General features: G+C 28.0%; 1 protein-coding gene across 1 annotated transcript in view; it reads right to left on the minus strand.

The window, feature by feature from the left end:
* Window positions 1-4,962: 4,962 nt before the first annotated feature.
* Window positions 4,963-24,901, minus strand: part of LOC100203326 (transcriptional repressor NF-X1) — a 51,145-nt gene continuing 31,206 nt past the window's right edge. The window contains exons 20-26 of the mRNA XM_065810969.1: window positions 19,494-19,589; window positions 19,374-19,415; window positions 18,754-18,840; window positions 17,830-17,896; window positions 16,652-16,797; window positions 7,224-7,325; window positions 4,963-5,888 (exon numbers count right to left, since the gene is read on the minus strand). Coding sequence (XP_065667041.1) covers window positions 5,825-5,888; window positions 7,224-7,325; window positions 16,652-16,797; window positions 17,830-17,896; window positions 18,754-18,840; window positions 19,374-19,415; window positions 19,494-19,589 — 604 coding nt within the window. The 3' untranslated portion in view covers window positions 4,963-5,824. The remainder of the gene's footprint in view (window positions 5,889-7,223; window positions 7,326-16,651; window positions 16,798-17,829; window positions 17,897-18,753; window positions 18,841-19,373; window positions 19,416-19,493; window positions 19,590-24,901) is intronic.

Consider the following 24,901-nt stretch of genomic DNA (forward strand, 5'->3'; position numbering starts at 1 on the left):
ATTGACGGCAAACTTACAGAGAAAAAAAAAAAAAGGTACAGCCGTGTCTCCAGAAAATGAATCAGAATTAGTAGAGCTGAAATTAAACTTACAACGTAAAAAACTTGGAGCGTATTTGTTTTGGTGCAACAAGGACGAAACTGATGAAGCTGGTATATAATACAGCAGTAGAAAAAGATGCTCCACATCTATTTAATAGTGATAAAAGATCGTCAAGTAAAGGTAGTTATACTCATCTCTATAATGAAATCATGAAATTAGTTTAAGGTCAGCCTTGGCTAACTTAATTGTTAGAGCTTCTGATTAAAATAGAATTTTAGAAAGTAGCTGTAAAAAGTATATTGACATTCTTAAAAGTCTCATAAATAAAAAATAAATGAAAAATAATGAAACCAGAACAAGAAATGGGATTACTGCTAGAAGTTTAGCCTTTTGTAATGAAAGTGGATGAATTCAGAGCCAACGACACAGGGGGGCCGAGGTTACACGTGCTCCCCTTCCCCACTCTTTTTCTAAAGGACCTTTTTTTTTTTGTTTAATAGAAAATTCTAGATATAGAAGACTTTTTTTTAAAAATTGAAGATTGTGCCCCTCCACTTTGAAACCCGTGTCGTCGGCCTTGGATTCTGAGACATTTGTTATGTTGATTAAGCATTTTATTGATTTTATAAAATCTACATCTGGTGAAAATGTCCTTCTAATTTTGGATGGTCACAAACCACATCCAAAGGATATAGAGGCAATTAATCTTGCAATGAAAAATAGTATTTTAATATTATCTTTACCCTCACACACAACTCACAAGACTTAGGTACTTGATAAAATATTTTTTAAACCTATGCAGACATTTCATGGCCATGCAACTAAAAAAAGTTACGATCTGATCCAGACGGAGCATTTTTTTTCATTTCAGGTATGCGGTTTATTAGCAAAGTGCTGATAGAATAAATGGGAATCTAAAGGGTCCAATGCTCAAATTGAAGGAAAACGACAAAAGCCGATTTATTAAGTAATAGTTTAATTATGTAGTTAAAATATCGACGTTCACAAAAAATCATAAAAGATGATATGATAAATGCATATAATTTATTATATACATTTATCATATCATCTAAGTGTATCATTTTTTTTTTCACTCGAAGACAGAACTTCTGACAACAGCGATGGCTGACGAGTTTAAGATAGGAGACATCAAAATTGTTATAACAAGTAACACTTATCATAGAATAGCTATCTAAATCAAATGCAAGATATAATTGATGTCAGCATAATACTTAGCCAATCTTTACATTTCATTTGATCAAAATCTGCTCTTATTTTTGTGCCATATATAATTTGAGGGTCGTTCAGAAATTACTCCCCCCTCGTCACAACATTGTAACTCTTTAGTAACAAGTTTCGTATTAGTCGTCACTAAAATATTACCTCCCCCTCCCCCTCCTTTAAAGCGTGACTTTATGGACGAACGCTTGCAACGTTCTATGTTTTACGGTAACACCGCCAATACATTCCTTGATATTACGTATCTTGAAATTGGACCATTAATCTTTTTTTTGTACAAATTTTTTACTGAAGTTAGTTTATGATTTGTACAGCATGTTAATAAAAAAAGCCCAGTATTTTCAAAATCTGACATTCCCTCTTTTTCCCTTAAAATTTAAAATAGGGAGGTGGTCTTATATGTCAGTTTTTGTGATAACTTTTTGGAAAGAGTTATTAAAAATGTCTGTTGCAAAAATATTGTTAATGAGATTAGCATAACATTTTGTTACTGTAGTGGATGACAGACAGCCTATATTAAAATCCCTGATTAAAGTTTCTTTATTGTTTATTACATGTCTAATATCCGCCGGATATTAGAGATCTTTTTTTTTTTTTACTAAAACCCTCTAGATGTCTAAATAACCACTTTGTATTAAGATATATTTACTTTTATCATAAATTTTAGTTAAATAGTTGCTAATACAAAAAATTATTTAACAAACTTTATAAAACTTTTAAAACGCGGATTTATAATTTTTTAATTTTAAATCTTTTAACTTCTTAAAATTGTGGAAGTAAATAACAAAAGTTTTTGGTGGAATAAACTTAAAAAAAATTCATGCAACAAGCTTTAAAAATAAAAATGCGCACTTAAAAATAAAAATGCAGAAAAAATGAAAAGTTACCTCTAGATTTGAAACTCTATTTGTCTACTCAAATTGTCACAAGTCGACGACGTTTTGAAAAAGTCTGTAGATTATTTATCATCTATATATATAATAATGTATTTTTTTATTTTTAATCGATTTGCCGCACATTCTGGAGGAATAATATTACAACGTTTTTATTATTATAAAGTCTGCTGAGTTATAAGGTACTATACAAATAATCAACAGGCACTCTTCATTCGTTTGACCATCTTCACTATTTTCATTTTAAATTACTTGTGTGTAAACACTATATCCTGTAGTACCATCAAAACCAGCTTTACATCTAAACGCCAGTTTAGTTAATTCCTTAGCATAGTGATTAGCACAGTAGTTTGTATACCACACAGCTTTTTAAGAATGTGTTTTAAAAAATCTTTTTGCGATATTTGTACTGAAAAGCCATTTATTTAAATGTTTTTGGGATAGCATTTAGCTTTTGAAGATCTTATACCATTATATAAAGGATATATGTGGCAGCCGTTTTTTCAGCACCATTTCTTAGAAGCTGGTATATTGATTTTGATATATCACTTTTAATAATTAATGCTAAAGCTTCATCAGGTGAATATATCTAAGGAGGTTTAATGGGTTTTTTACTTCAAATTTCAGCAATTTTTGTGCTAGTTTTGTACTTTAACTCACTTCTTAGTTTTAATTTTGTTGCATGAAATATTTTATGGCTAAATAAAATGTTAATAACATTGTTAAGCATTTTGTTCTGTTGCAAGCTTTTTCAAAAGAGCAGCATGGTTTTCCAACTTCATTAATTGATGATGTAGCATTTAATGTACCGTAGGTGTATTGAAAATCTTGAGCTAGCCAATTTTCATTACTTCTCTCAAAATGAGTTATCATTGTTTGCAGCTATCCATTTTTTATATTATACTTTTATAAAGATTTTCTCTCAGAACCCTCTAGTTTAATACCAGCTGCAGCTACTAGAAGATTTAATTTCAATGAAAAGAATGGTATATCATTAGGAACTAGTTTATTTTGTCGTTTAAGTTCGTAAACGTATGTGAGTGTATGTGTGTATGTATTTATATATGTATGTATGTGTTCATGTGTGCGTATGCATATATATATATATATATATATATATATATATATATATATATATATATATATATATATATATATATATATTTTTTATATGTTATACATTTTTTGTAACAATAAGTTTTATTATTACTATTATTATTGTTAAATTTTGTTAAATACTAGTGTTGTTCCTTATTATTATTGTTTTATATCATTATATAAATATATTCCTAATAATTACTACTGTCATTCATATTTTATTATAATTAATATCAATTTAATTTGTATTTATTTTATTATAATATCTGTTATTATTAATGTTATTTTTATATTAATATCAATATTATTATTAATCAGTTATTATTACTGATATTATTTTAATTTATAGTTATTATTTATATTATTGTTGTTGGTATTATTTTTGTGGTTAACATCGTTATATAACTTTTACAGTTTCTATTATTTTTTCCTTTTCTTACAATTATCACCTTTTATCTGACTTTACTTTTCTTTTTATTATCACTATTTATTATAATTTTATTTGATAGGTGTTTACTTGAGATTAGTATCATTACTATTTGTAAATATCCTTGATGTAAGATCTTTATTCAGAATAAATTTGATTTGATTTGATTTAAACGTCATCAATTTTTATATTATTACTAAACAAAAAAATAAAAATATTGTTAAGTAACAGTACAATTTGTCTTGAATTAAATAACAAACAAAATAACATGTATTTTTGTTTCCGAGAAAAATTGATTTCAAGCAAATAACACAAGTTACAAGTCATTACTTGAAAATGTTAAAGAAACCCAAAAGAGGAAATTAAGGGCAATGTATATAGTTCAAATAGGTTAAATACATAATATATTTACTAGTTCAAGTATTTAATATAGGTTCTCGTAGGTTCCCTAAATTAAGTGACGCCTTTTGTACAAAATATTGAAAATTTACCTCGTTATTTTAAAGCCAGATAAGTGTATTATAAATGCTGATCTTTACTTTGTATTTTTTTTCGTAAAACTTTACTGTTTATTTAAATATAAAACTAATTCTGTAAGGTCATAAAATTTTAAGTTACTGTTTACTATAGCTATGCATTAAAAAAAAAATTCACGCTGTTATTTCATTATGATTTTTGCGGTTTTAAAAGATACTCTAAATAATTTTCAAAATAGTAAATGAGAGTATAAGGAATATGCCTTATTACATGGTTTTGAATATGATAAATATTTTTTTCAGGTTTTGTCCACCACCCGGCCACTGTGCAATGTGAACTATATTATGCTGCAAAAAAGACCTAGAGTTTTCGCACGCAACATCAGACGGTTTAGTTAAGAATTACTTTTTGTTAATAAAAAATTTATTTGTTGCGATCGCTTTATCGTCGTCAGAAACGTTTAAACCGCTTCTAACGTGAAATTTTATGATTTCTTCAACGTTTTAAATTCAAATAAATTCACTCGAACTAACATTATCAAAATCAGTAACTATTCAAAAGCTACTATTTTAAGCAAGTTTCATTCCAAATAATAAAAAAAAATCGACCTAAATCTGTTTTTTATAACTACCAAACGGGGCTAATTTAACAAAACAAAAGTTTTAAGCTTTTAATAATAAATTATTAACTTCAATTTTTTATTAATCCACTCAGATTCGAGCGAGTTTTGCAGATGCAACCTTCATATACATAAATACATGTATAACAAAGAAAAAAATGTCACAATTAAGACACAATTCTTACAGAAATATGTTCAAAGATTTAAAAAATCGTTTAAATTCTTTTACAACTTGCAATCATTTAAAAACATTGATAGTTAGCATTTAAAGAAAGAAAAATCACTAAAGAAAATAATTTAAACAAAATACCAATAAGATTATTTAACAACAGTACCACAACGTAAGCATGTTCTTACAAAGCGAGAAAAAGAGAATGAAAGATAGTGAGAAAGAAAGAGGCAAAATAATAATAATAATAAGCTATTTTTAAAACGTAAATCAAAAATACTTCAAAATATTTCTCATATCCTAGCAATTAAAAAATGGACTATATAAACGTTCCCTTTACACCGTGAACAAATAAGCGTAAATTAGCATCGTAAAATAAGTATTAACAATGCTAAAAAATTAAGAATTAAGACAAATATATTCAATCCCCCTCACTAAACAAAAATTTGTTTGCAAGAAAATCGTCCATAAAATAGAATTTTTAAAATAATTATTTCTATTCTATTAAAAATTAGTCTTTAGAGCATCAAAATAAAAATGGAACCTAATATTTTTATTTACATCTTCATTATTTTTTAATTTTTGCTCTTTGTTAAAATTAAGTTTAATAATGAAAATACAACAGTTCTGTAAAAATCAACCGATGTTCTATAAAACGTTTTTTAATTTTAATATTCTTTTTATTGCCATATATAAAAAAAACTTTATCCAAAATTTTAAAGTTAAACGTATGTTGACAAATTCCGTCTTCATTGCACGAATAACGACTTCAGAGTTGGAACTAAGTCGTTGCAACCGCTGGAATAACGCGAATATTACTTAAAAATCATGATTTAAAAATCTTACTAAAACTGAGACTTTTAACTATCTTCAAAATAATTCGGCTTTTCAATAGGAGGTATATGAGTCATAGACGCAGTAGACCTACGATAAAAAAATATATATAAAATTCCAAAATATATAATAGTATTATAATACTTTTTAACTAAAGCTATACAAAAAATTATAAAAACTTAAAATATACAGCTTATTTTAGATAAATTGTTTTTTATTACTTTTAAATTTATAATATTATATTTAACTGAATCTTGAACAAATATCGTATTGAATTTAACTATAATTGTAACTATTATAAATAATAGTAATCGACCAAAAATTATTAATATTGCCGAGAATCAAAATTTACAATAACTTTTATCTTTTCTACTGCCATAAAAAAAAAATTATCCAAAATTGTGTACTAAGACATTCTTTAAAAAATAAAACAAAGTATGGTTTTCTATTTTTTTAATTTAGTCGGTGTTTTTTAAATAAAATTTTTTTGATCACTGCTGACACAACATTATATACTTAGTAACAAAGTCTGATGATTTGATACAATTTCGAAAAACACGCAATATAGTGAAATTTCCAATAACTTTCGCCTCATATTTTGTTTTTTTATTACTCTTAAACCAATAAATATTTTCATTGGATTATTTTTTATTGGTAATTTTACACCGTAACTGAAATGATCAACGAAATATCAGTGCTATCTTAAAACATAAAAAATTGCATAAAAGTTATTCACTTCTAGTGGACAACTTTAGATAACATATTTAGGGGGGACTACATTAATACCTAAATCCGCATTTGTATTAAAACAAATTTCTTTTAAATTCAGATGCAAAACCCTTTTAATCTTAGCCTCTTTGCAAATAACTTCTTCATGTAGAGAAAAATTAACTGGATATAAATAAAGGTATAACTAGGATATAAATAGATTAGTAAGTGTTGTTTAACCAACGCATTAGCAACTTTGATCTGTAAATTGAAGTTAATTAGTATTTTCTAAAAGTCTTCTATAAAAAAGAATAAGGTCTCCTATAAAAAAGTACTTTTAACTAATAAATAAACTTCAGCCTGAATGCCACAACATTGAAGATTTATATAGAAATAAAATTTAAGTTTGGTATCATGGAAAACAAATGACATCGATTGCTGCTATAACCTAACTGAAACCTTTTTTTAAAGATGTTAAGAGATTGTCCATAACTTACGCAACGCTAAATTTATTTGAAAAGCAGAAGTAGGAGAACTTAGCACTTCTACACATTGATTTTCATTAAACTTAACGCGCTATTTTTATTTTTTATATAACTTAAGGCTCTGCAAGGGAAAATTCTAGATCTTTTTTGCTTTGTTTATTAGCGAAATTTAGCGTTGCGTATTTGATGGACGATCCCTGATTGAATAACAAAAATATATTGAAAAACCTACAAAGTTAAGCTTAGAGTTTGTACTCCAGACGATTGGTGTGGACTTTGTTTGAATTCTCTCTCAATTAAAGCTGTCAATTTAACTTGCGGTATAAAAGATTCTCTAAAAAAATCCAATAATAATCGTTTTGCCGTGAGTTTATAACAATGATAAATAAACAGAAATAAATGAACTATAAATAAACAGAAATAAATATATTCAATTAATTAACTTCAAACAAATTTTTATTAAACTAGCATTCTATAAAATAAACGATACCTATGAAGATATCGTATACCTAGCGTTGCTATAGTGATGGTATGGTATTGGTATGCAGAGGTAAATCAAATTTTTCATCACTATATAAAAAAATTAGTAATGACCAATTCATTACAAAAATAGTCACGCTATGATAAAAATCCAGTAGCAAAGAGTGTATTTTTGCTACCGTCCTTGTATAATTATCCCACTTGTATAATTATCCCATTTGTCACATACATCCATTTAACTACCACCTCACATGTATTTAGTTAAATTCTTTCAGCCATCAAAGAAGAAAGATTGCATATCATCTTTCCTTGACACTTTTTGAGTTCCATCTCAGATTTTCATTATTTGGATCTTGCCTCATTTTATTTTGTTGTGATCAGCAAAAACATCAAAAGAACAGTTTAAAAAATTAGCATCTGTTGCAGAAATTAAAGCAGCAGTAGCTGCTGTAGAAGCTAAAGCAGCAATGGATGCTGCAGTTTTATTAGATACTTCATACTTGATTGAGAAACCCTAGTAATATCTAAATAATTAATTCTTCAACTAATTTCAGCTCTCTGAATTATTTGTATTTTTGTTGCAATTCTACAATATTTTTGATATTTTACTTAAATTGTCTGGTATTGCTTGACATTCTACTGCTAAATTAAAAATCATAATTGTACAAATTAAGTTGTTAATTGATTTTAATACCAGTTAAACTATATTTTTGAAATCACAGTTTTAGCAAAAAATGAAAAATATTCATTGTGACATTTTAGCATGCTCGCTATTTGTTCCAAGAGTTTGATTCTTGCCTATTCAAATATCATGTCAACAGATTTGTCTCTAGTACATCAACTAATACTATTTGTAAAGTTCTTTTATTACTAATTTTATTTCATTAAGCTTGTATTATAGCTTTTTCTTAAATCAAGTTTTTTGGTAAACTTTATATTACTTTTGTTGTAGTTTTTAATTTTCAAATGTCTTTAGCAATATTCCATTTAATTACAAATTTATTGACTGCATACTTTTCCGAGATCAAAGAGATTGTAGAATTTGTTATTGAATACTTTTTAATTTAAAAAAAATTCATATACACATACATCTTGTACTTAAATATGTAATTGATCTTTCATACAATAAAATTCATATTGTAATTTCTCTGTATCCATTACTGATAAGTTCATGCAATTTATAGACATTTTATCTTAATAAAACTGTTTTTTTTGTTTGTTCAAAATATAACTTTTGGTAGTAAGAAAAGAACGTCATTTAATGTTTGTAATAAATGTGTTAATTACGTCATTTCAAGAAAGTGCTTTATTTGTTTAATATAATATTTAGGATGCCAAAGTGATTATAGATAAACAGAACATGATTAAAAAGCCATTAATTAGGGAGATTATTATCTTCATGTTTTCCTTACAAATAAGATAAAGAACCAGTATTATGTCAGACTGCTTATCTAAACATGCATTTATAGCTTATTTACAGTAGTGTGCAAGAGTTTAGAAACACCAACTTTTTTTCAGTTTTTACTGCATAACTTTTCACAAACTTTCATAAATAAGTTGAAATTTTTACGAAATGTGCTCTATATTATTTTAATTTAAAATACAAACCACAAAAGTTGTAAAATTGAACAGTTAATTAATATCTAATTATTTTTTGAAAAAGCTTCAGTGCAAAAGTTTAGAAACAACTGATTTTGATTAATAGTTATTTCAAAAACGCCGAAGCTTTTATGAAAATTCACCAAATAACAATTTTTTAACAATAAAATAGTTTAAATAAAATACTTAGTATTTGGTGGCATATCCATTTGCCTTTAAAACAGCATCACAACAATGAGGCATTGAGTCTACTACTTTAATGAGAACATCCTGAGGAATATTATACCAACATTCTTTAATCAATGCAAATAATTGGTCTTTATTGGTTGTTTTTCTACCAACTAATTGTCGGTCGATGTACTCCCAATGATACTCAATAGGATTGAGATTCGGGTTCTGTGAAGGCCATTCAAGAACGTTGATTTTTTGTGATTTAAAGTATTCCTTAACAGATCTGGCACAATTCTTTGGATCATTATCTTGTTGTAAGATCTATTTGCAAGTCATTTTATGCTTTGCATGTGGCAGCATAACATTCTTTATAATGTTTAAATAAACTCTCTGGTCTATAATACCTGTTATGTGATAAAACATCCTCAAACTATAAATAACATTGCTAAATAAAATTTCTTGCTCCATGCTTAGCAGTAGGTAACTGATATTTTGGATTAAATCTGTCTCCTACTGGGCGCCTAATAAACCTAATTCTGTCACTACTAAACAGCATAAACTTTGATTTTTTTAAATTAAGTTTGAACTATTAATTGCCTCAATTAATAGCTCAAACTTAATTTAATTTAAAAGCATTTCAATTAATAGTTAAAAGCTAATAACTTTACTTATATCCCCACATTTGTGTACCGCTTAGGTTAATTAAATGTCACTTAAGAGGTGCGACTGTTGTATCGACATTGGTTGAGGGTTCAAATCCTACTAAAGCATGCAATCATTAAATTTGGAATGATAAAAAATAAAAAAAATATATATAAAATAATTAAACTAATGCAAAAACTTCAATATTTATTTTAATCTAAGAAACTTGAAGATTATAAAAATGCTTTTTATTTCAATATTTTTCATTATTTCAAATAAATAAGAAAACATTTATGCTGATTGACGATATCAATTTCTGCAGTGTCCAAAATTTCTCAATGGGACAGAACTGTGGGCAGTTTGGTGGATTCAAGCATTTTGGTATGAATTCAATGTCTCTTGAATTGTACCACTTTAAGGTCTTCTTAAAACAATGACAAGAAGCAAGATCAGGCCAGAACCAACAGGGGACATCGTGACTTCGCGATAAAATGGCGAAAGTCTAGCTTGCAAGCATTCCGAGTTTAAAGTTGACGATGTGACGAAAGCTTGATATCTTAAACCGCAGCTGCATTTTGCTTGCCACAAGAGAAGTTTCTTAACAAAGTTATCCAATAAATTATACATGTTGCTTACACATACACGAACAATTGAAGTGTAAAATTTTTAAACTGGAAGCTGTTTGAAGTCACATTTGATGTACATTTTGTCATCTATAATTATGCAGCCATTAGATTTTGTAAGCACTTCGTCACAAAGTTTTCGAGCTCAAGTTTTAGCAGTCAGTGATTGCATATCTGATTGGTTTGGATATTTAATGGCTCGATAAGACTTGAAATTGTTAAATTTCTTAACTTTCCTGACAACTTTAAAACTTTATACGTTTTGGCTTGTTCTCTGTTTGATAAGCCAGGATTTTGTGTGAATAATTGTCAAATACTAATTGTTGCTTTCTTACCCTTAAAGTCACTCTTTCTTCCAGATCTTTTTGCTCTTTTGTTAGATAGAGAGCTCTTATATCGTTTAATGACCATATAAACAGTAGTTTTTCTAGATACAGATGCTTTAGCGATTGAAAGTAAAAATGCAGAAGAACTTTGTAGATAGTTTTGTAGAATTTTTTTTTGGTTTTTTTAACTGTTCTGATCACATTTTAATTAAGAGAAATATTCTGACTCGTTTGTTTATGTTTTTAACTAATACTATTATTACTTAATGTAATTACGCAAAAAAAAATAATTTTAAAATGTGTTAGTGACAAGTTTTAAAACAAAATTCATCTTTCCAAAATTAACAATCGTATGCTTTAATAAAAAAAATTTTTGTTATGTTTTATTTGCTTTGTAGACATTTGAAAAGATCAGTTTCAAATTTTTAAAGTTGAAGGTATTACCTTTTAAACATGTAAGTATTTTAATAATTAAAAAAATAAGATGATAATATTAATTTGTATATTAAGAAAACAGTTTGCAAAAAGTTTTTATATTTTTGGATTAAATGGTAATCATTTTTCATTCACCCACATTATATTAAAAAAACAGTGAAATTTCATGGTGGAAGCATGTTGGTAAGGAGATCTTTCTCGTCATCTGGTATTGGTTCTATTTACTTATTAACAGACATTATGACAAATGATATTTATGCTTATATACTTCAATAAATAATAGCTGAGGATAACATGTTATTGCTTTGGATATTTCAGCAAGATAATAATTTACCTTAAGGGTATACAGTTTTTTTTCAAAACAAACAGCTTCTGTTGATAGAGATGGTTCAAAAACAATGGTATAAAATTTAATTGGCCAGCACAATTTACAGATTAAAATCCAACAGAAAATTTATGGAAATTTGTAAAAAGTTGAAACAGAAAACAAAAGCCTGGGAACAAAAAGAATCTTGGAAGGTTGTAAAAGCATCAAAGTATGCTATTCTGTTACCAACATGCCAGAGATTGGTCAATAGCATGCCAAAAAGAGTAACTTATGTTAAAAAAAGAACATGCAATAAAATATTAATTTTTGTAGAATGAGGTGAGTGAGGTAAACTTTTTGCAAAAAAAAAACAAAAAAAAACAAAGAGTTTGTTTATGTTATTAATCATTTTATTATTTTATATACACACATAATGTATGTATAAATATACATACATTGTGTGTGTGTGTGTGTGTGTGTGTGTGTGTGTGTGTGTGTGTGTGTGTGTGTGTGTGTGTGTATATATATATATATATATATATATATATATACATACATGTATCAGGCCTTGTTAAGAAGCGTTACGCAGCTCGCATTTTGCTTGCGAAAAGGCGATTTGCCTACGCGTTCAGCAGTTTTGCGCTACGCAAAAACTTATATCTTTTAGAATATTTAAATTACCTTTTGATTGTCGTTAACGTGACGTTTATTCAGAAGAAATAAAGTCGTAAGTAAAAGCATTTAACCGCAATTGTAAACTTATAGATTTTTTGTAAAAGAAACAGTTTGTTAAATAATTTTTTTGTTGTTGTTAAAAATTAGTTAAAAAAAATTAAGTGTTTTAAGTTTTATCTTAAGGAATTAAATATATAAATTTCTTTCAAATATAAAATTTATTTTTAGTCATAATAGTTTAAAAAATGCATGATTTATTTTGATGTAAATATTTTATTAATAAGATATTTTGTTTATTGTTAATTCAATAACGTAAAGTTTTAATGACATTCGTTTAATTTATGAAAATAGATTATGATCACGAATATGTTATCAGTAACTGATAAACAACAAAACAAACTCTTTCTTGTTTAAAAACATTATTAAAATGAGTTCACATAAATAAGAAAAAATTTATTAACAGTTAATAAAATAACCAAAAACCAACTGTAAAATCATAAGAAAATAAACAAACATTATTTTACGTTTCATGAAAAAATATATTTTTTTCAAAATAAAATTTAGTTCATATTTGAAAAAAATAATAAAAATGATTTTTTAAATAAGAACTTAGATTTTATTTGTAACTTTTGTAATAGTGAGAAAAAAACAAACTGTTTGTATGATTTTTGACATGTTGATAAAATAACTTTAATTACGATGCAGCACTTGAAAAGACGCAAGTGACGCAATATAACTTCTAACGATGCAAAATATATTTGATGAGTTGAGTTACTTAGAAATGCGTTACGCGTTTTCGCTACGCAGCGAAATCTCGTAACAAGGCCTGATGTATATATATACACATACATATATATACACACATATATATATATACATATATATATATATAAACATAAATACATATATAGATATATACATACATAGGCATATATATATATATATATATATATATATACATACAAAAACATTTTTTTTTTAACAACTCACCTCCTTAAGGCCAAGAAGGTTACTACAGATGAGGAGGCTACTTGTGGTTATAACTCTCTCTCAACTCTATAACTCCGAAACACAAACCTTGACAAACAAGGCCGCTGCACAGAGAAACAAGTTGAGCGCAGTACTACGAGGGACGTAGTGGGAATCGAACTCGGAACCTCTCGCTTACGAAGCAAGCGCTTTACCACTACACCACTACCGCATTTACATACACATATATATACATACATATATACATTATATATGTGTGTGCATTTGTGTAAATGAATATGTATGTATATTAGGGATATGACTTTTTAATTTTTTTTCAAATAAAATGTTTCCTGTATCATAAACCGATGAACTTTTACCTAAAATCATGAAAAAAGGCCCAAATAGCTTTCTGCAACAAAAAAAGGTCACCCCCAAAATAAAAATTTGATTTACCATTTTTATACATTCATTTTTGACCGATGTTTTAATCTTAAGCTTAATTCTCAGCTTAATTCTATTCATTTCATTATTTTGTTATGAATTTATAAATATAACGCCACACGTTACCATGGCAACGAAACGGCCGTGTGCCGGCAAATACTTGGAATTGTTATGTGATGATGTCATTGTGTTACCATGGTGATATAGACGACTGTAACAGACTGTAGAAGATTATAGAACTTAGTAGAACATTCTGGAAGCTCTAAATAATTATATAAGCGAGCTGCTGTCAGAGCTCAGTGTTGATAATGTGAATAGTTCTATGAAGTACTCTGCGTGTAACTGAGCTAATAAAGAACTACTGTAGCGAACTAAAGACGCTGTAAGTGTACGAAGTATAAGTAGTTGTAGCATTATCGTTAGGATACGGACTGGATTATCGAACTGTTATCAACATTGACTGGATTATCGAACTATAATTGGATTACTATACAGTTAAAGTATTTTATTAATTAAACGACTTTATTAAACGGATATTTACGCTCAGCTATCCGTAAAGTCGTAACAATATTATATGATGTCTCACAAGAAAAGTCATACCACAGTAACAAAGAACAAGAAGACTTGGACTAAAAATTTGGTGAGATTTCAAGAGTCACACAGAAGAAGAGGAAGCGTGGCTGTAGAAGAACATTCACTCGATGAAAAATCCAGAATACCACTTCAATTGCAGATCGTAGGAAGATACCAGTTTCTCGGAGCATATGTTAAAGGAAGAAAAGAACGAATAGACCAAATTTCTAAGGAAATTACAAAATTGTGGGACAATAAACTGAATTTTCCACGTGTGTCTGATCAAGTGATAAGAGCAAAGCTTATGAAGGTGCTGAAGGTCTATGATGAATGTGTCAAGCGTGGAAAATATGATGTTCTCAATGCATTATTTGACATCACGAAAGTGAATGGCCAGTGGTTATCCTCGGAAGATAAACGTCTATACCACCTACAAAAAGAAAGTAAAGGACAGGTGGGGTACTCAACAGGACAAGTGGCAAGTAAAGAAACCATTCACCCTTCCAAGAGAAGGAAAGTCCAGTCTGGAACAGCAATACCTTCCACATCACAAGTCCTGTCTACCACAGACAGTGGTACTGAATCTGAAAACTGCAAAAGTAAGAGTGAAGATGATGAAGACGACGACGGTGATAAAGACGATGATGAGGACACTCAGAAAAAAACTAGAAAGCACTACAAAAGTAAATTTGCTGTAAGTATGGTTACATCAAGTGGAGTTTCCACAAAGAAAGCTGCTAAAATATGCAATGTATTATCACAACAAGGTATTGATATTCCAACTCCAAGTCAATCAGCAATTTACAAGTCCATATTCAAAGAGGCAGGTAAATTAAAAAAAGAAATGATACAACAACTTAAAATGGAACAGTGGTCCTTACACTTTGACGGCAAACGAATAGATGATAAGGAATATCAGGTAGTTGTACTTCAGAATGAAAGAACTGACGTGAAACTTGATGCACTGCGTTTAAAAGATGGCAAAGCTGAAACTGTTGCTGAAAAAATTGCCAAACTTATTGATGAATACAATTTGTGGAATTCAATTAAGATGATCATTACTGATACAACAAACGTCAATACTGGGAAGAGAAATGGAGTTGTTGTGAAGTTGCAACGTATGTTTAAATTAAAGGGTGTCACAATACCACAATTTATCGGTTGTCAGCATTACGTACTAGACAGGATTCTCCGTCTTGTGATGGACGAAGAACTTGGGGGTGATACCAAATCTCCAAACATTGAATACCCATTTGTGTCTGAACTGTTGAATAAGTATGATGAACTGAAGGATAAGTTTGTGAATGGAACTGTAGAAATTCTTGATAAATCAGGGTGGAGAGACGATATGAAGTTTTTGTACCATTTAACAAGAGTGTTTAGGTTCTATGAAGAACAAAGAAACTTCCCTCTGATTCACTTTCAGAACATTCCTAAAATGAGCAATGCCAGATGGAACTCAAGAGCCATTCTCGCCATTCTGGCGTTCATTCTTATGCCTGAAGCGAGAAAGAATTTGGAGAAGGTTTGCAGGTTCATTTCATATGAGTGGGCAGAACATTGGTTTAGTAGTCAAAAGTACAATGACAATGACTTCAAGAATTTATCTGATGTATTGAAGCCTTACAAAAAGGCATTGCAGTCATTCAAAAATCACTGGAAGAAAGAGCCATCCGTCATCGACATACCACAAAGTAATCAGATAGCTGAACGTGCAATCAAGGTGATGCAAGACCTGTATGCTTCCTGCAGAAAGAAAGACAAACTGCAACTTCGATTCATTCTAAGTAATAAGCGCTAGGCTCTTTATGAGACGTGAGCATCATGTGACTCATGTACTAAACACAGTAGGCCTATAGACACAGACAGTTATGTATATTGTTGTACTAGACGCTTTGATACTGTTAATTTTGTAATACTTGTATAATTATATATCACATAATGTTTTTTGTTATATCACAGTACATGTTGCATAAATAAATAAAATAACAACAGGAGTATGACTCTTACAACATCTTCAGCCTTTAATATTCATTTACTGTACAAAAGTGTACCTATTGAAAATTCGATTTTTTGGTTTTGGGGTGACCTTTTTTCAAAATATGTCAAAATGAAACATCTATTCGTTCTTTTTACATAAAAGTTCATTGAATTACGATACAGGCCTAGTAGGTTGCAAAAAAGTCATATCCCTAATGTATATATATGTGTGTATGTGTGTGTGTGTATATATATATATCAGGGTATCTTAGAAAACAGTTTTTTCAAAAAAAAATTCCTCCTTCCACCCTCTAAATGTATTCTATATAATAAAATAATACTGGAATTGAAAAATCTTCGTCCCTTAAATATTAGACAGGTCCCTAATATTATCAAAAAATTTATATATGTATATAAAGCTTTTATAACAATTTACTTGGTAGCAACCACCACTGTATTTCGGTTAGGTTCTTGATCTTGACTGTATGTTTTACAATTATATGCCTCAGCCAGTTCATGAATAATTTTACGTTGGTTTAAATTCATTGGAGGAAATGGATGATGGAGTTGCTCTTGTGAAGACTAAAAAATGAAAAATAAAAAACAAACAAAAACTAAGAGATAAAAAATAAATACTTCTAAATTAATAATAACAATATATTCAGCTTTTTCTTATTTATATTGAATTTGCTAATTTTTTAAGTTAATCAACAACAAAAGAAAACACACAAAATCAGTTTAACCCTACACAAAACATCACAAACATTGATAAGAAGCTATGAAAATTTAAAACGATATAAATAACATATGTATGTTTACTATAAATTTTAATGATTTTGTCATCCAAAACAATTAGATTTTTTTAATGAAAATTCTTTTGTTACTATAAAATTATTTTTTAACTTAATTAAAAAAAAAAAATCATAAATTTCATAAAGAAATACAAGACAAAGATATTACAGAAAGGTTGAAGAAAAAAAATTTCATAAAATTATTTCCTTTCAAAAAAAAAATTATTTCCTTTCAAAAAGCTGTTACAAATAAAACTTTTTAAATAGATTTGCAATAAATTTTCTAGCATAACAAAGTAGTACAATTAAAAAAAAAAATGCAAAGAAGCTAAATTCTCCGTAAAATAGCATTTTGCAAACAACTACACATATAAGAGGTGCATACCCAAAAGCATAGAACTGTTAAACATATTTAAAAAACATGTTAAAAAACTTTAATAAGTTTTTTAGAGGTGTTAAACATCTTGTGCTTACTGGGTATGCTATCAAATCTAGTTTCCGTATTATAGTGATGTTGTAACTAATAGAAAACCACATAACTTTACACGAAACTTCACTGGTTTTAAATTAAATCTTAAAACATAAAAAATATTTTTGTTTCTTTATTACAAAAAAAATTTTAACTTGAAATTTTATTTCAAATAAAATAATGCTAAAGTAAATAAAAATCTAGGCTTTGGAGTGAAAATACTAATTATCGCCAAAACACATCAGAACAAAAAAAAATTACAATAACAGTAATAAAACTTTTGATATAATATAAGTTAAAAAAATGAAACTATTGAAATTGAAAAATTAATAATTTATCTCAAATAATAAATACCTTTTTTAGTCTAAAAATTAAGTTCTCAAGTAAATTTTCTAGCATTTGAATAAATAGGTATTGAACTCTAAAAAAAAAAATGATTAAAGAGAAAACTATGAAGAAAAGTTGCTATTACTTCACAAAAATGTAGAAAGTAAATTCTAAAAAAATTTAGTAACTATGTAAGCAAATTATTTAAATAACCTTTTGCTGTCTTATTTGTTTTCTAACTTTTTGAAACTATTTTTTGTTTAATAAATTTGTTATTTCCTAGTAACTATACTGTTTGCAAATTTAAAAAAAAGAAGAAAAAGAACAATACTATATTGAAAGAAAAATTTAAAAAAAAATTGTATAACTTTTGGTGTTTTTTATTATAGGACAAACACAAAAGACAAATTATCTTCAAAAGCTGCACATAACAGCAATGAACTTAAAGAAATTTTTATGAAATTTATGATTCACCTCACAAAAGCTTACAAAAAACAAAACAAAAAAAACCATCTAATTCATTTCTTTAATATAACTTATATTTTATCTCAATTTTATTTTATTTATGTCTTAATTTATTTTTCTTCTTATCGTTTTAATTTTTTTTATATTTATGGCTTCTATAATTTAAAAAAAAGAAAAAAAGTTAGTGAACAAAATGATATTTTAAAATAAAACTCAAGTATATAGATTTAAAAAAATGAATTCATTAAAATAGATTCATTAAATACACAAATTTTTTAAACAACTGTGGATAGCACTAATTGTAAAACACTCAAAAGTTTTGCTAAACATTTACCAATAAAAAAATAAATTTTAAGTGTACAGCAAAGCATCGGAGTGGGGAGAAAAAAAGCTCAACACATTTTGTAAGGTGAAATTAGTTTAAAAACTTTATTTTAAAAAACTGAAATTATATTTAAGTATAATAAACATCTCTAGAAAACCTACTTTGCTTGTTCTTTTAAAAAAGTTGAATATTGAGCATGCTGAAAAAGTCCTTCATTATTATCAATCCCAAGAGCCTCTGCTAACCTTCTAAAAAAATATTTTATCATAAAGCATTTTAATTTAGAAGTTAAAAATAAAAAACAACCAAAACATTGAATAATTTATATGATTTAAAACTGTATACCCTAAAGGTATATTGCCAGAGTTCATAATTTAAAGATTTTCAAATTAGTTAAATAAGCTGGTTTTTTTATTTGAAGAAAGAAAAAACTAGTAAGCTTTTTTTATTTGAAGAAGTGAAATAAACTGGTAAGCCATTTTTATTTGAAGTGAAATAAACAGGTAAGCCTTTTTTATTTGAAAAAGTGAAATAAGCTGGTAAGCCATTTTTATTTGAAGAAGTGAAATAAGCTGGTAAGCCTTTTTTATTTGAAGAAGTGAAATAAGCTGGTAAGCCTTTTTTATTTGAAGAAGCTTATACGTATTAAAATATTTCACACTTTAACCCCAACTAATAAATTTGATGTCTAGCAAAAGCTTAGATACAACCAAGGATGATATTAGATTGTTAAAAATCTGTATAAATACAATATATGAAATTTATTTAACAATAGGCTTACTTATTTCTTTCAATTCTCGAGCATTCTTCATCACAATCCAAACTTAAAAAAAAAGCAAGCAATAAAAAAAATTCTTTTTTAATGAAATGTGAAAAAAAGTTTACTTAGATTTAAACTTACAATTTTGGTCTTTTAGCATTTGTCAAAGCAGCAATATCAATATATTGACCTAACTGCAAATTTCTTAATTGACCACTCAACATCTCTGCATTGAAACTAAAAACTGTTAACTTTTAGAATCTTTTAAAATAAATCATTTATATTTATCACAAATTATTCATATAAACTACATATACCATTGTGTGTGTGTGTGTGTGTGTGTGTGTGTGTGTGTGTGTGTGTGTGTGTGTGTGTGTGTGTGTGTGTGTGTGTGTGTGTGTGTGTGTGTGTGTATATATATATATATATATATATATATATATATGAATGTAATTTTGCTGTGTGCATATATCCAGTAAGAGTGCTTGGTGCTTGATGAAAGATACCAGAGCTATATAATTGATTTTTTGAGGAGATTAAATAAAAATAACTACATAATTTTTACTACTAAAAGTTTCATGTGTTTTACAATCATCAGGTAAAAAATACATTCATTTTGATTAGGTGTAAGCTAACCTCACAAACGAGCAAATAAAAATTCGTTTTACTCAATTTTGCCTAAAAATATTCCTACAAACTGTATGTATTTTTTACCTGATGATTGCAAAACGCATGAAACTTTTAGTAGTAAAAAGTATGTCGTTATTTTTATTTAATCTCGTCAAAAAATTAATTATATATACAGTACTGTGAATAAGTTTTAGACCACTTGTATAATTAGACGTATTTACTATTTTTTTCCTATGTAATTTTTTTAAAGCGCACTTAAGTTTAATAATATATAAGAAAAGCTGAAAGAATATATTATTTTGAATAAATAAACAAAATTGATGAGGAAACATGAGAGACTTGTTTGTTCATTTATTAAAACGATGTGTCATAACAACTACACCCAAAACAGGGTATTCGAAGAATGCTGTTACAGAAATCAGAGAAACTGGCTCCCTTGAATATAGAAAGAAAAGTGGTAGACCTCCTAAGCTAACAAAAGATAACAATAAATATTTAAAAACTCTATCTTTAAGAAATACAAAAAAAGCATCAACCGAGCTGGCAAAAGACATTAACAGAGCAACTGGAAAAAATGTCAGCTCTTCTTTTATTCGACGGCACCTACTTAAATTGGGATTAAGAGGGTGTGTTGCAATTCCAAAACCATTATTACAGTGTGGCAATAAAGAAAAACGACTTAAATATGCAAAACAACACAAAGATTGGGCCCAGGCTATTTTTAATTGGGGTCTATACACCGATGAGTCCAAATTCGAAATTTTTGAAACGAAAGGACGCCAATATGTTTGAAGAAGAATTGAAGAAGCCTATCAGCCCGAGTGTTTAAACCTTACTATTAAACACAGAGGAGGCTCTTTACAAGTTTGGGGCTGTTTATCTTCATCTGGAGTAGGTGATTTGATCAAAATAGGGGGGCGACTCACTGGGGAACGTTATGTGGATATCCTAAGGCACCATGCTGTATCATCCGGAATGAGACTAATAGGTCATAATTTTATTCTGCAGCAGGACAATGAGCCAAAACATTATTTCCAAGTTGCAAAAACTGTTTAAATGAAATGGCAGAGGAAGGAGTACTGGAATTGATGACCTGGCCTCCCCAGAGTCAAGTTTTGAATATAATTGAGCATATTTAGGATTACCTGGACAGAAAGAAGGTCAAACATGCTCCCCGAAATGCTGAAGAATGTTTTGAAGTACTTCAAAGAGAATGGCACAACACACCCCAGGATTATATAACTAACTTGTATGAATCTATTCCCCAGCGAATATTGGCTAGGATTGAGGCAAAAGGAGGACATAGTAAATATTAAGAGTTTTTTATGAAGTTTAACATTACAAAGTTTGTAATTGTTCCATATTTTGTGTGAAATACATGTGTTTTAAGTTTATAATTCAGAACTACAAACTTAAATATTAGAGAAGAATTCTCCGGAATTTTTTGAAAAAATGTAAGTGGTCTAAAACTTATTCACAGTACTGTATATATATATATATATATATATATATATATATATATATACATAAATGTATATAGATATCCACATAATGTAGACAAAAGAGACTTTAATGGTAAAAAGTCTCTTTCAACAACATTTTAGCAACTTCAACAATTAAGCTAAATTTTAATGTGGTCTAAAAGTTAAAATAATTAAAATAATGCAGAAATACATTAAATATATTGTTTTTTAAAAAACCGCAATAATAATGACTAGAAAGTTTTTTCGAGTGTTGCTACATCGACTATCTTATAGAATGCTGCTACAAGGAAGCGCTGCTACATAGACCAACTTATAGCTTTCTGTTACAAGGAAGTGCCACATCATCGACTGAGCGTTTGGTTTGGGCAAGCCATCTATTATTAAAAAAAACTTTATTTAAGTTTTTGAACTTTTCCTGGTCTGGTTTATTAGCATTCTCTTTAAAGCTACAGTTTATAGGAGAAACATTTTGACTACCATCAAAACTCTCTCTCTCTCTCAATATATATATATATATGTAAATGTATTTATATATATAGATACACAGCCCGTTGAATTAAATAAAATGAGATTGGCAATGAATTAAAGACCTCAAACTGTTAGAGGTCGGCAATTAGGTCTGAATTGCCGAATGCCAACTCTAATTCTGAGGGATATATATATATATATATATATATATATATATATATATATGCATAGATAGATACACACACAAACACACACGCACATATATATATATATATATATATATATATATATATATATATATATATATATATATATATATATATATATAGATAGATATATACACACACAAACATACACGCACATATATATATATATACATACATACATACATATATATATATATATATATGCATAGATAGATACACACACAAACACACACGCACATATATATATATATATATATATATATATATATATATATATATATATATATATATATATATATATATATATATATATATATATATAGATATATACACACACAAACATACACGCACATATATATATATATATACATACATACATATATATATATATATATATATATATATATATATGTATATATATATATATATATATATATATATATATAAATATAAAAATATATACACACACAAACATACACGCACATATATATATATATATATACATACATATATATATATATATATATATATATATATATATATATATATATATATATATATATATATATATATACATACATACATACATACATATATTCGTACATACGTTACATTATTTACACACATACACACCTACTTGCTAGGTAAACTTTAAGTTTTACCAAGAAAAAATTAAAAAAGAATACTGGAAAAAGTTTAAAGACTAAAAAAAAATTTTCTTTAAATTATTAGACTGCCTGCCCAAACCAAAACCTTTAGTCGATGTTTGTACACTCCACTGTCCCTAAACTAGATATTCAGTTGCTTCTTTAGAAAACGTTAAACTTAATTAGCTTCCTCAATTAACTTCAATTAGCTTCAAGTGAACTTACTTTTGTCAACTTAAAACGTGAAAACAATATCATTTTTGTCAATGTCATCATTGGCAGTAAACCTAACAAGGTAATATTAGAAATATATATTATTATATATATATATATATATATATTTTTATATGTATTTAGATCAGCATTTGATGCAAAAATACTGACTTGAAGTTATGTTTTTTATTTCCGAAAAAGAAAGCAAAGAGTAATGAAAAAATATAAAAGTTGTTGCCCCAACCCAAACCCATAGTCCCTATATATACCACTCCTGATTCATTACTGTTACACGGCAACAGTTTAATCTGTTCCGACATGACTGTGATGGCAAAGGTGGCAGCTCACTTATAATAGTACGCAGTGATATCCATTTGGTTCAAATTGAGGATGAAATTCCCAACAATCTTGATAATACTGAAATTACCTGCGTTGACGTTAGTGTTTCACAAAACCTTGGCAAGACAAGATTCACGTGTGTTTACACCCTCCTTGTGCAGCATCAATTATTTCTAAAACCAAATTCATGTGCAGGTTGCTTTGCATACTTCTGTCAACGTGTGATTCTACTTGTGTAATAACAGGTGATTTCAACTTACCACGCATAAACTGGTTGATTCCTATTAGTTTTGGTGATGCGTGTCATGATTTTTTTGTTGTAAGTTACAATAAATGTAAAGTTCGGTAAATGCTCTCACCCAGTTCGTAGTTGACCCTATTAGACTTAACAATCTGCTAGACCTCATTTTAACAAACAATATTAAAACGGTGCAAAATGTGGATACTACCACCTCATTTAACAAGCACTTATGACCACTGCACTATCCAATTTAATTGTATCTTGATGAATTCTGTAAGTCGTAAAAAATCTAGTATACACAACTTCTTTAAAGCTGATTATAATTCGATTCAAAATGACTTACCAAATGTAAATTGGTTTATATTGGCCAAATAAAACTAAGATGTTGAATCCTTCTGGCAATCTATTTGTGATGTCTTGAATTCCTCTATTTCTTCTAACGTTCCAGTACTTTGTTCTACAATAAACCATGTTCAACCTCTTGCCATGCACAAATTAGTGTCCAAAAAACGTATTTTGTATAGACATGTTCTTATTTATACCATGCTGCAATTATTAAAAATTGTATTGCTAGAAAAAAAAACATTGTAGAAAAAGCAAACTTAATGCAATTTTTCTCCTGCGTCAAGTCCAAATCAACCTGTCTTTATTCTGTTCCGCCTCTTGTGAAATCTGACGGCCTTCTTTGTATTGATGATTTTGAAAATCGACCCTTCCTAATAACTATTTTGCTTCAGTGTTTGTCTCCGAAAACAGTACCACACCAGTGTTAGATCTTCCACCTCATGATAATTCTCTGAATGTTCTTTTTTCTTACGACTCTGTTATATCTGCTCTTCAAAACCTTCCATCTAAGTCATCAAATTCACATGATGGTTTTCCGGCTATATTTCTAAAATCACTTGCAACTACTATTGCCATCCCGTTTTCAATCCTTTTTGAATTATCTATGTTAACTAGTGAAATTCCGAAAATTTGGAAAACCGCTATTGTTTGTCCAATCTTCAAAAAAGGTAACCCCTCCATACCTTCCAACTACCTATTTCAATTACTTGTATTATTTGCAAAGTTATGGAGTCTATTATCAAAAAAAGCTTAAAAACTTATCTTCTGCTTAATAACTTAATCTATATCCATCAGTTTGGCTTCTTAAAACGCAGATCTACATGTACACAAATGTTAGCTTCTCTAAATGAATGGACCACAGCTGTTAACAAGCATAAGTTAGTTGATATTATCTATATTGATTTCAAAAAGGCCTTCGACTCTGTTTCACATCCCAAATTATTGCACAAATTAAAATCTTACAGCATTAGGCATC

Source organism: Hydra vulgaris, chromosome 11 (genome assembly GCF_038396675.1).
Source record: "Hydra vulgaris chromosome 11, alternate assembly HydraT2T_AEP".
Classification (NCBI taxonomy): Eukaryota; Metazoa; Cnidaria; class Hydrozoa; order Anthoathecata; family Hydridae; genus Hydra; species Hydra vulgaris.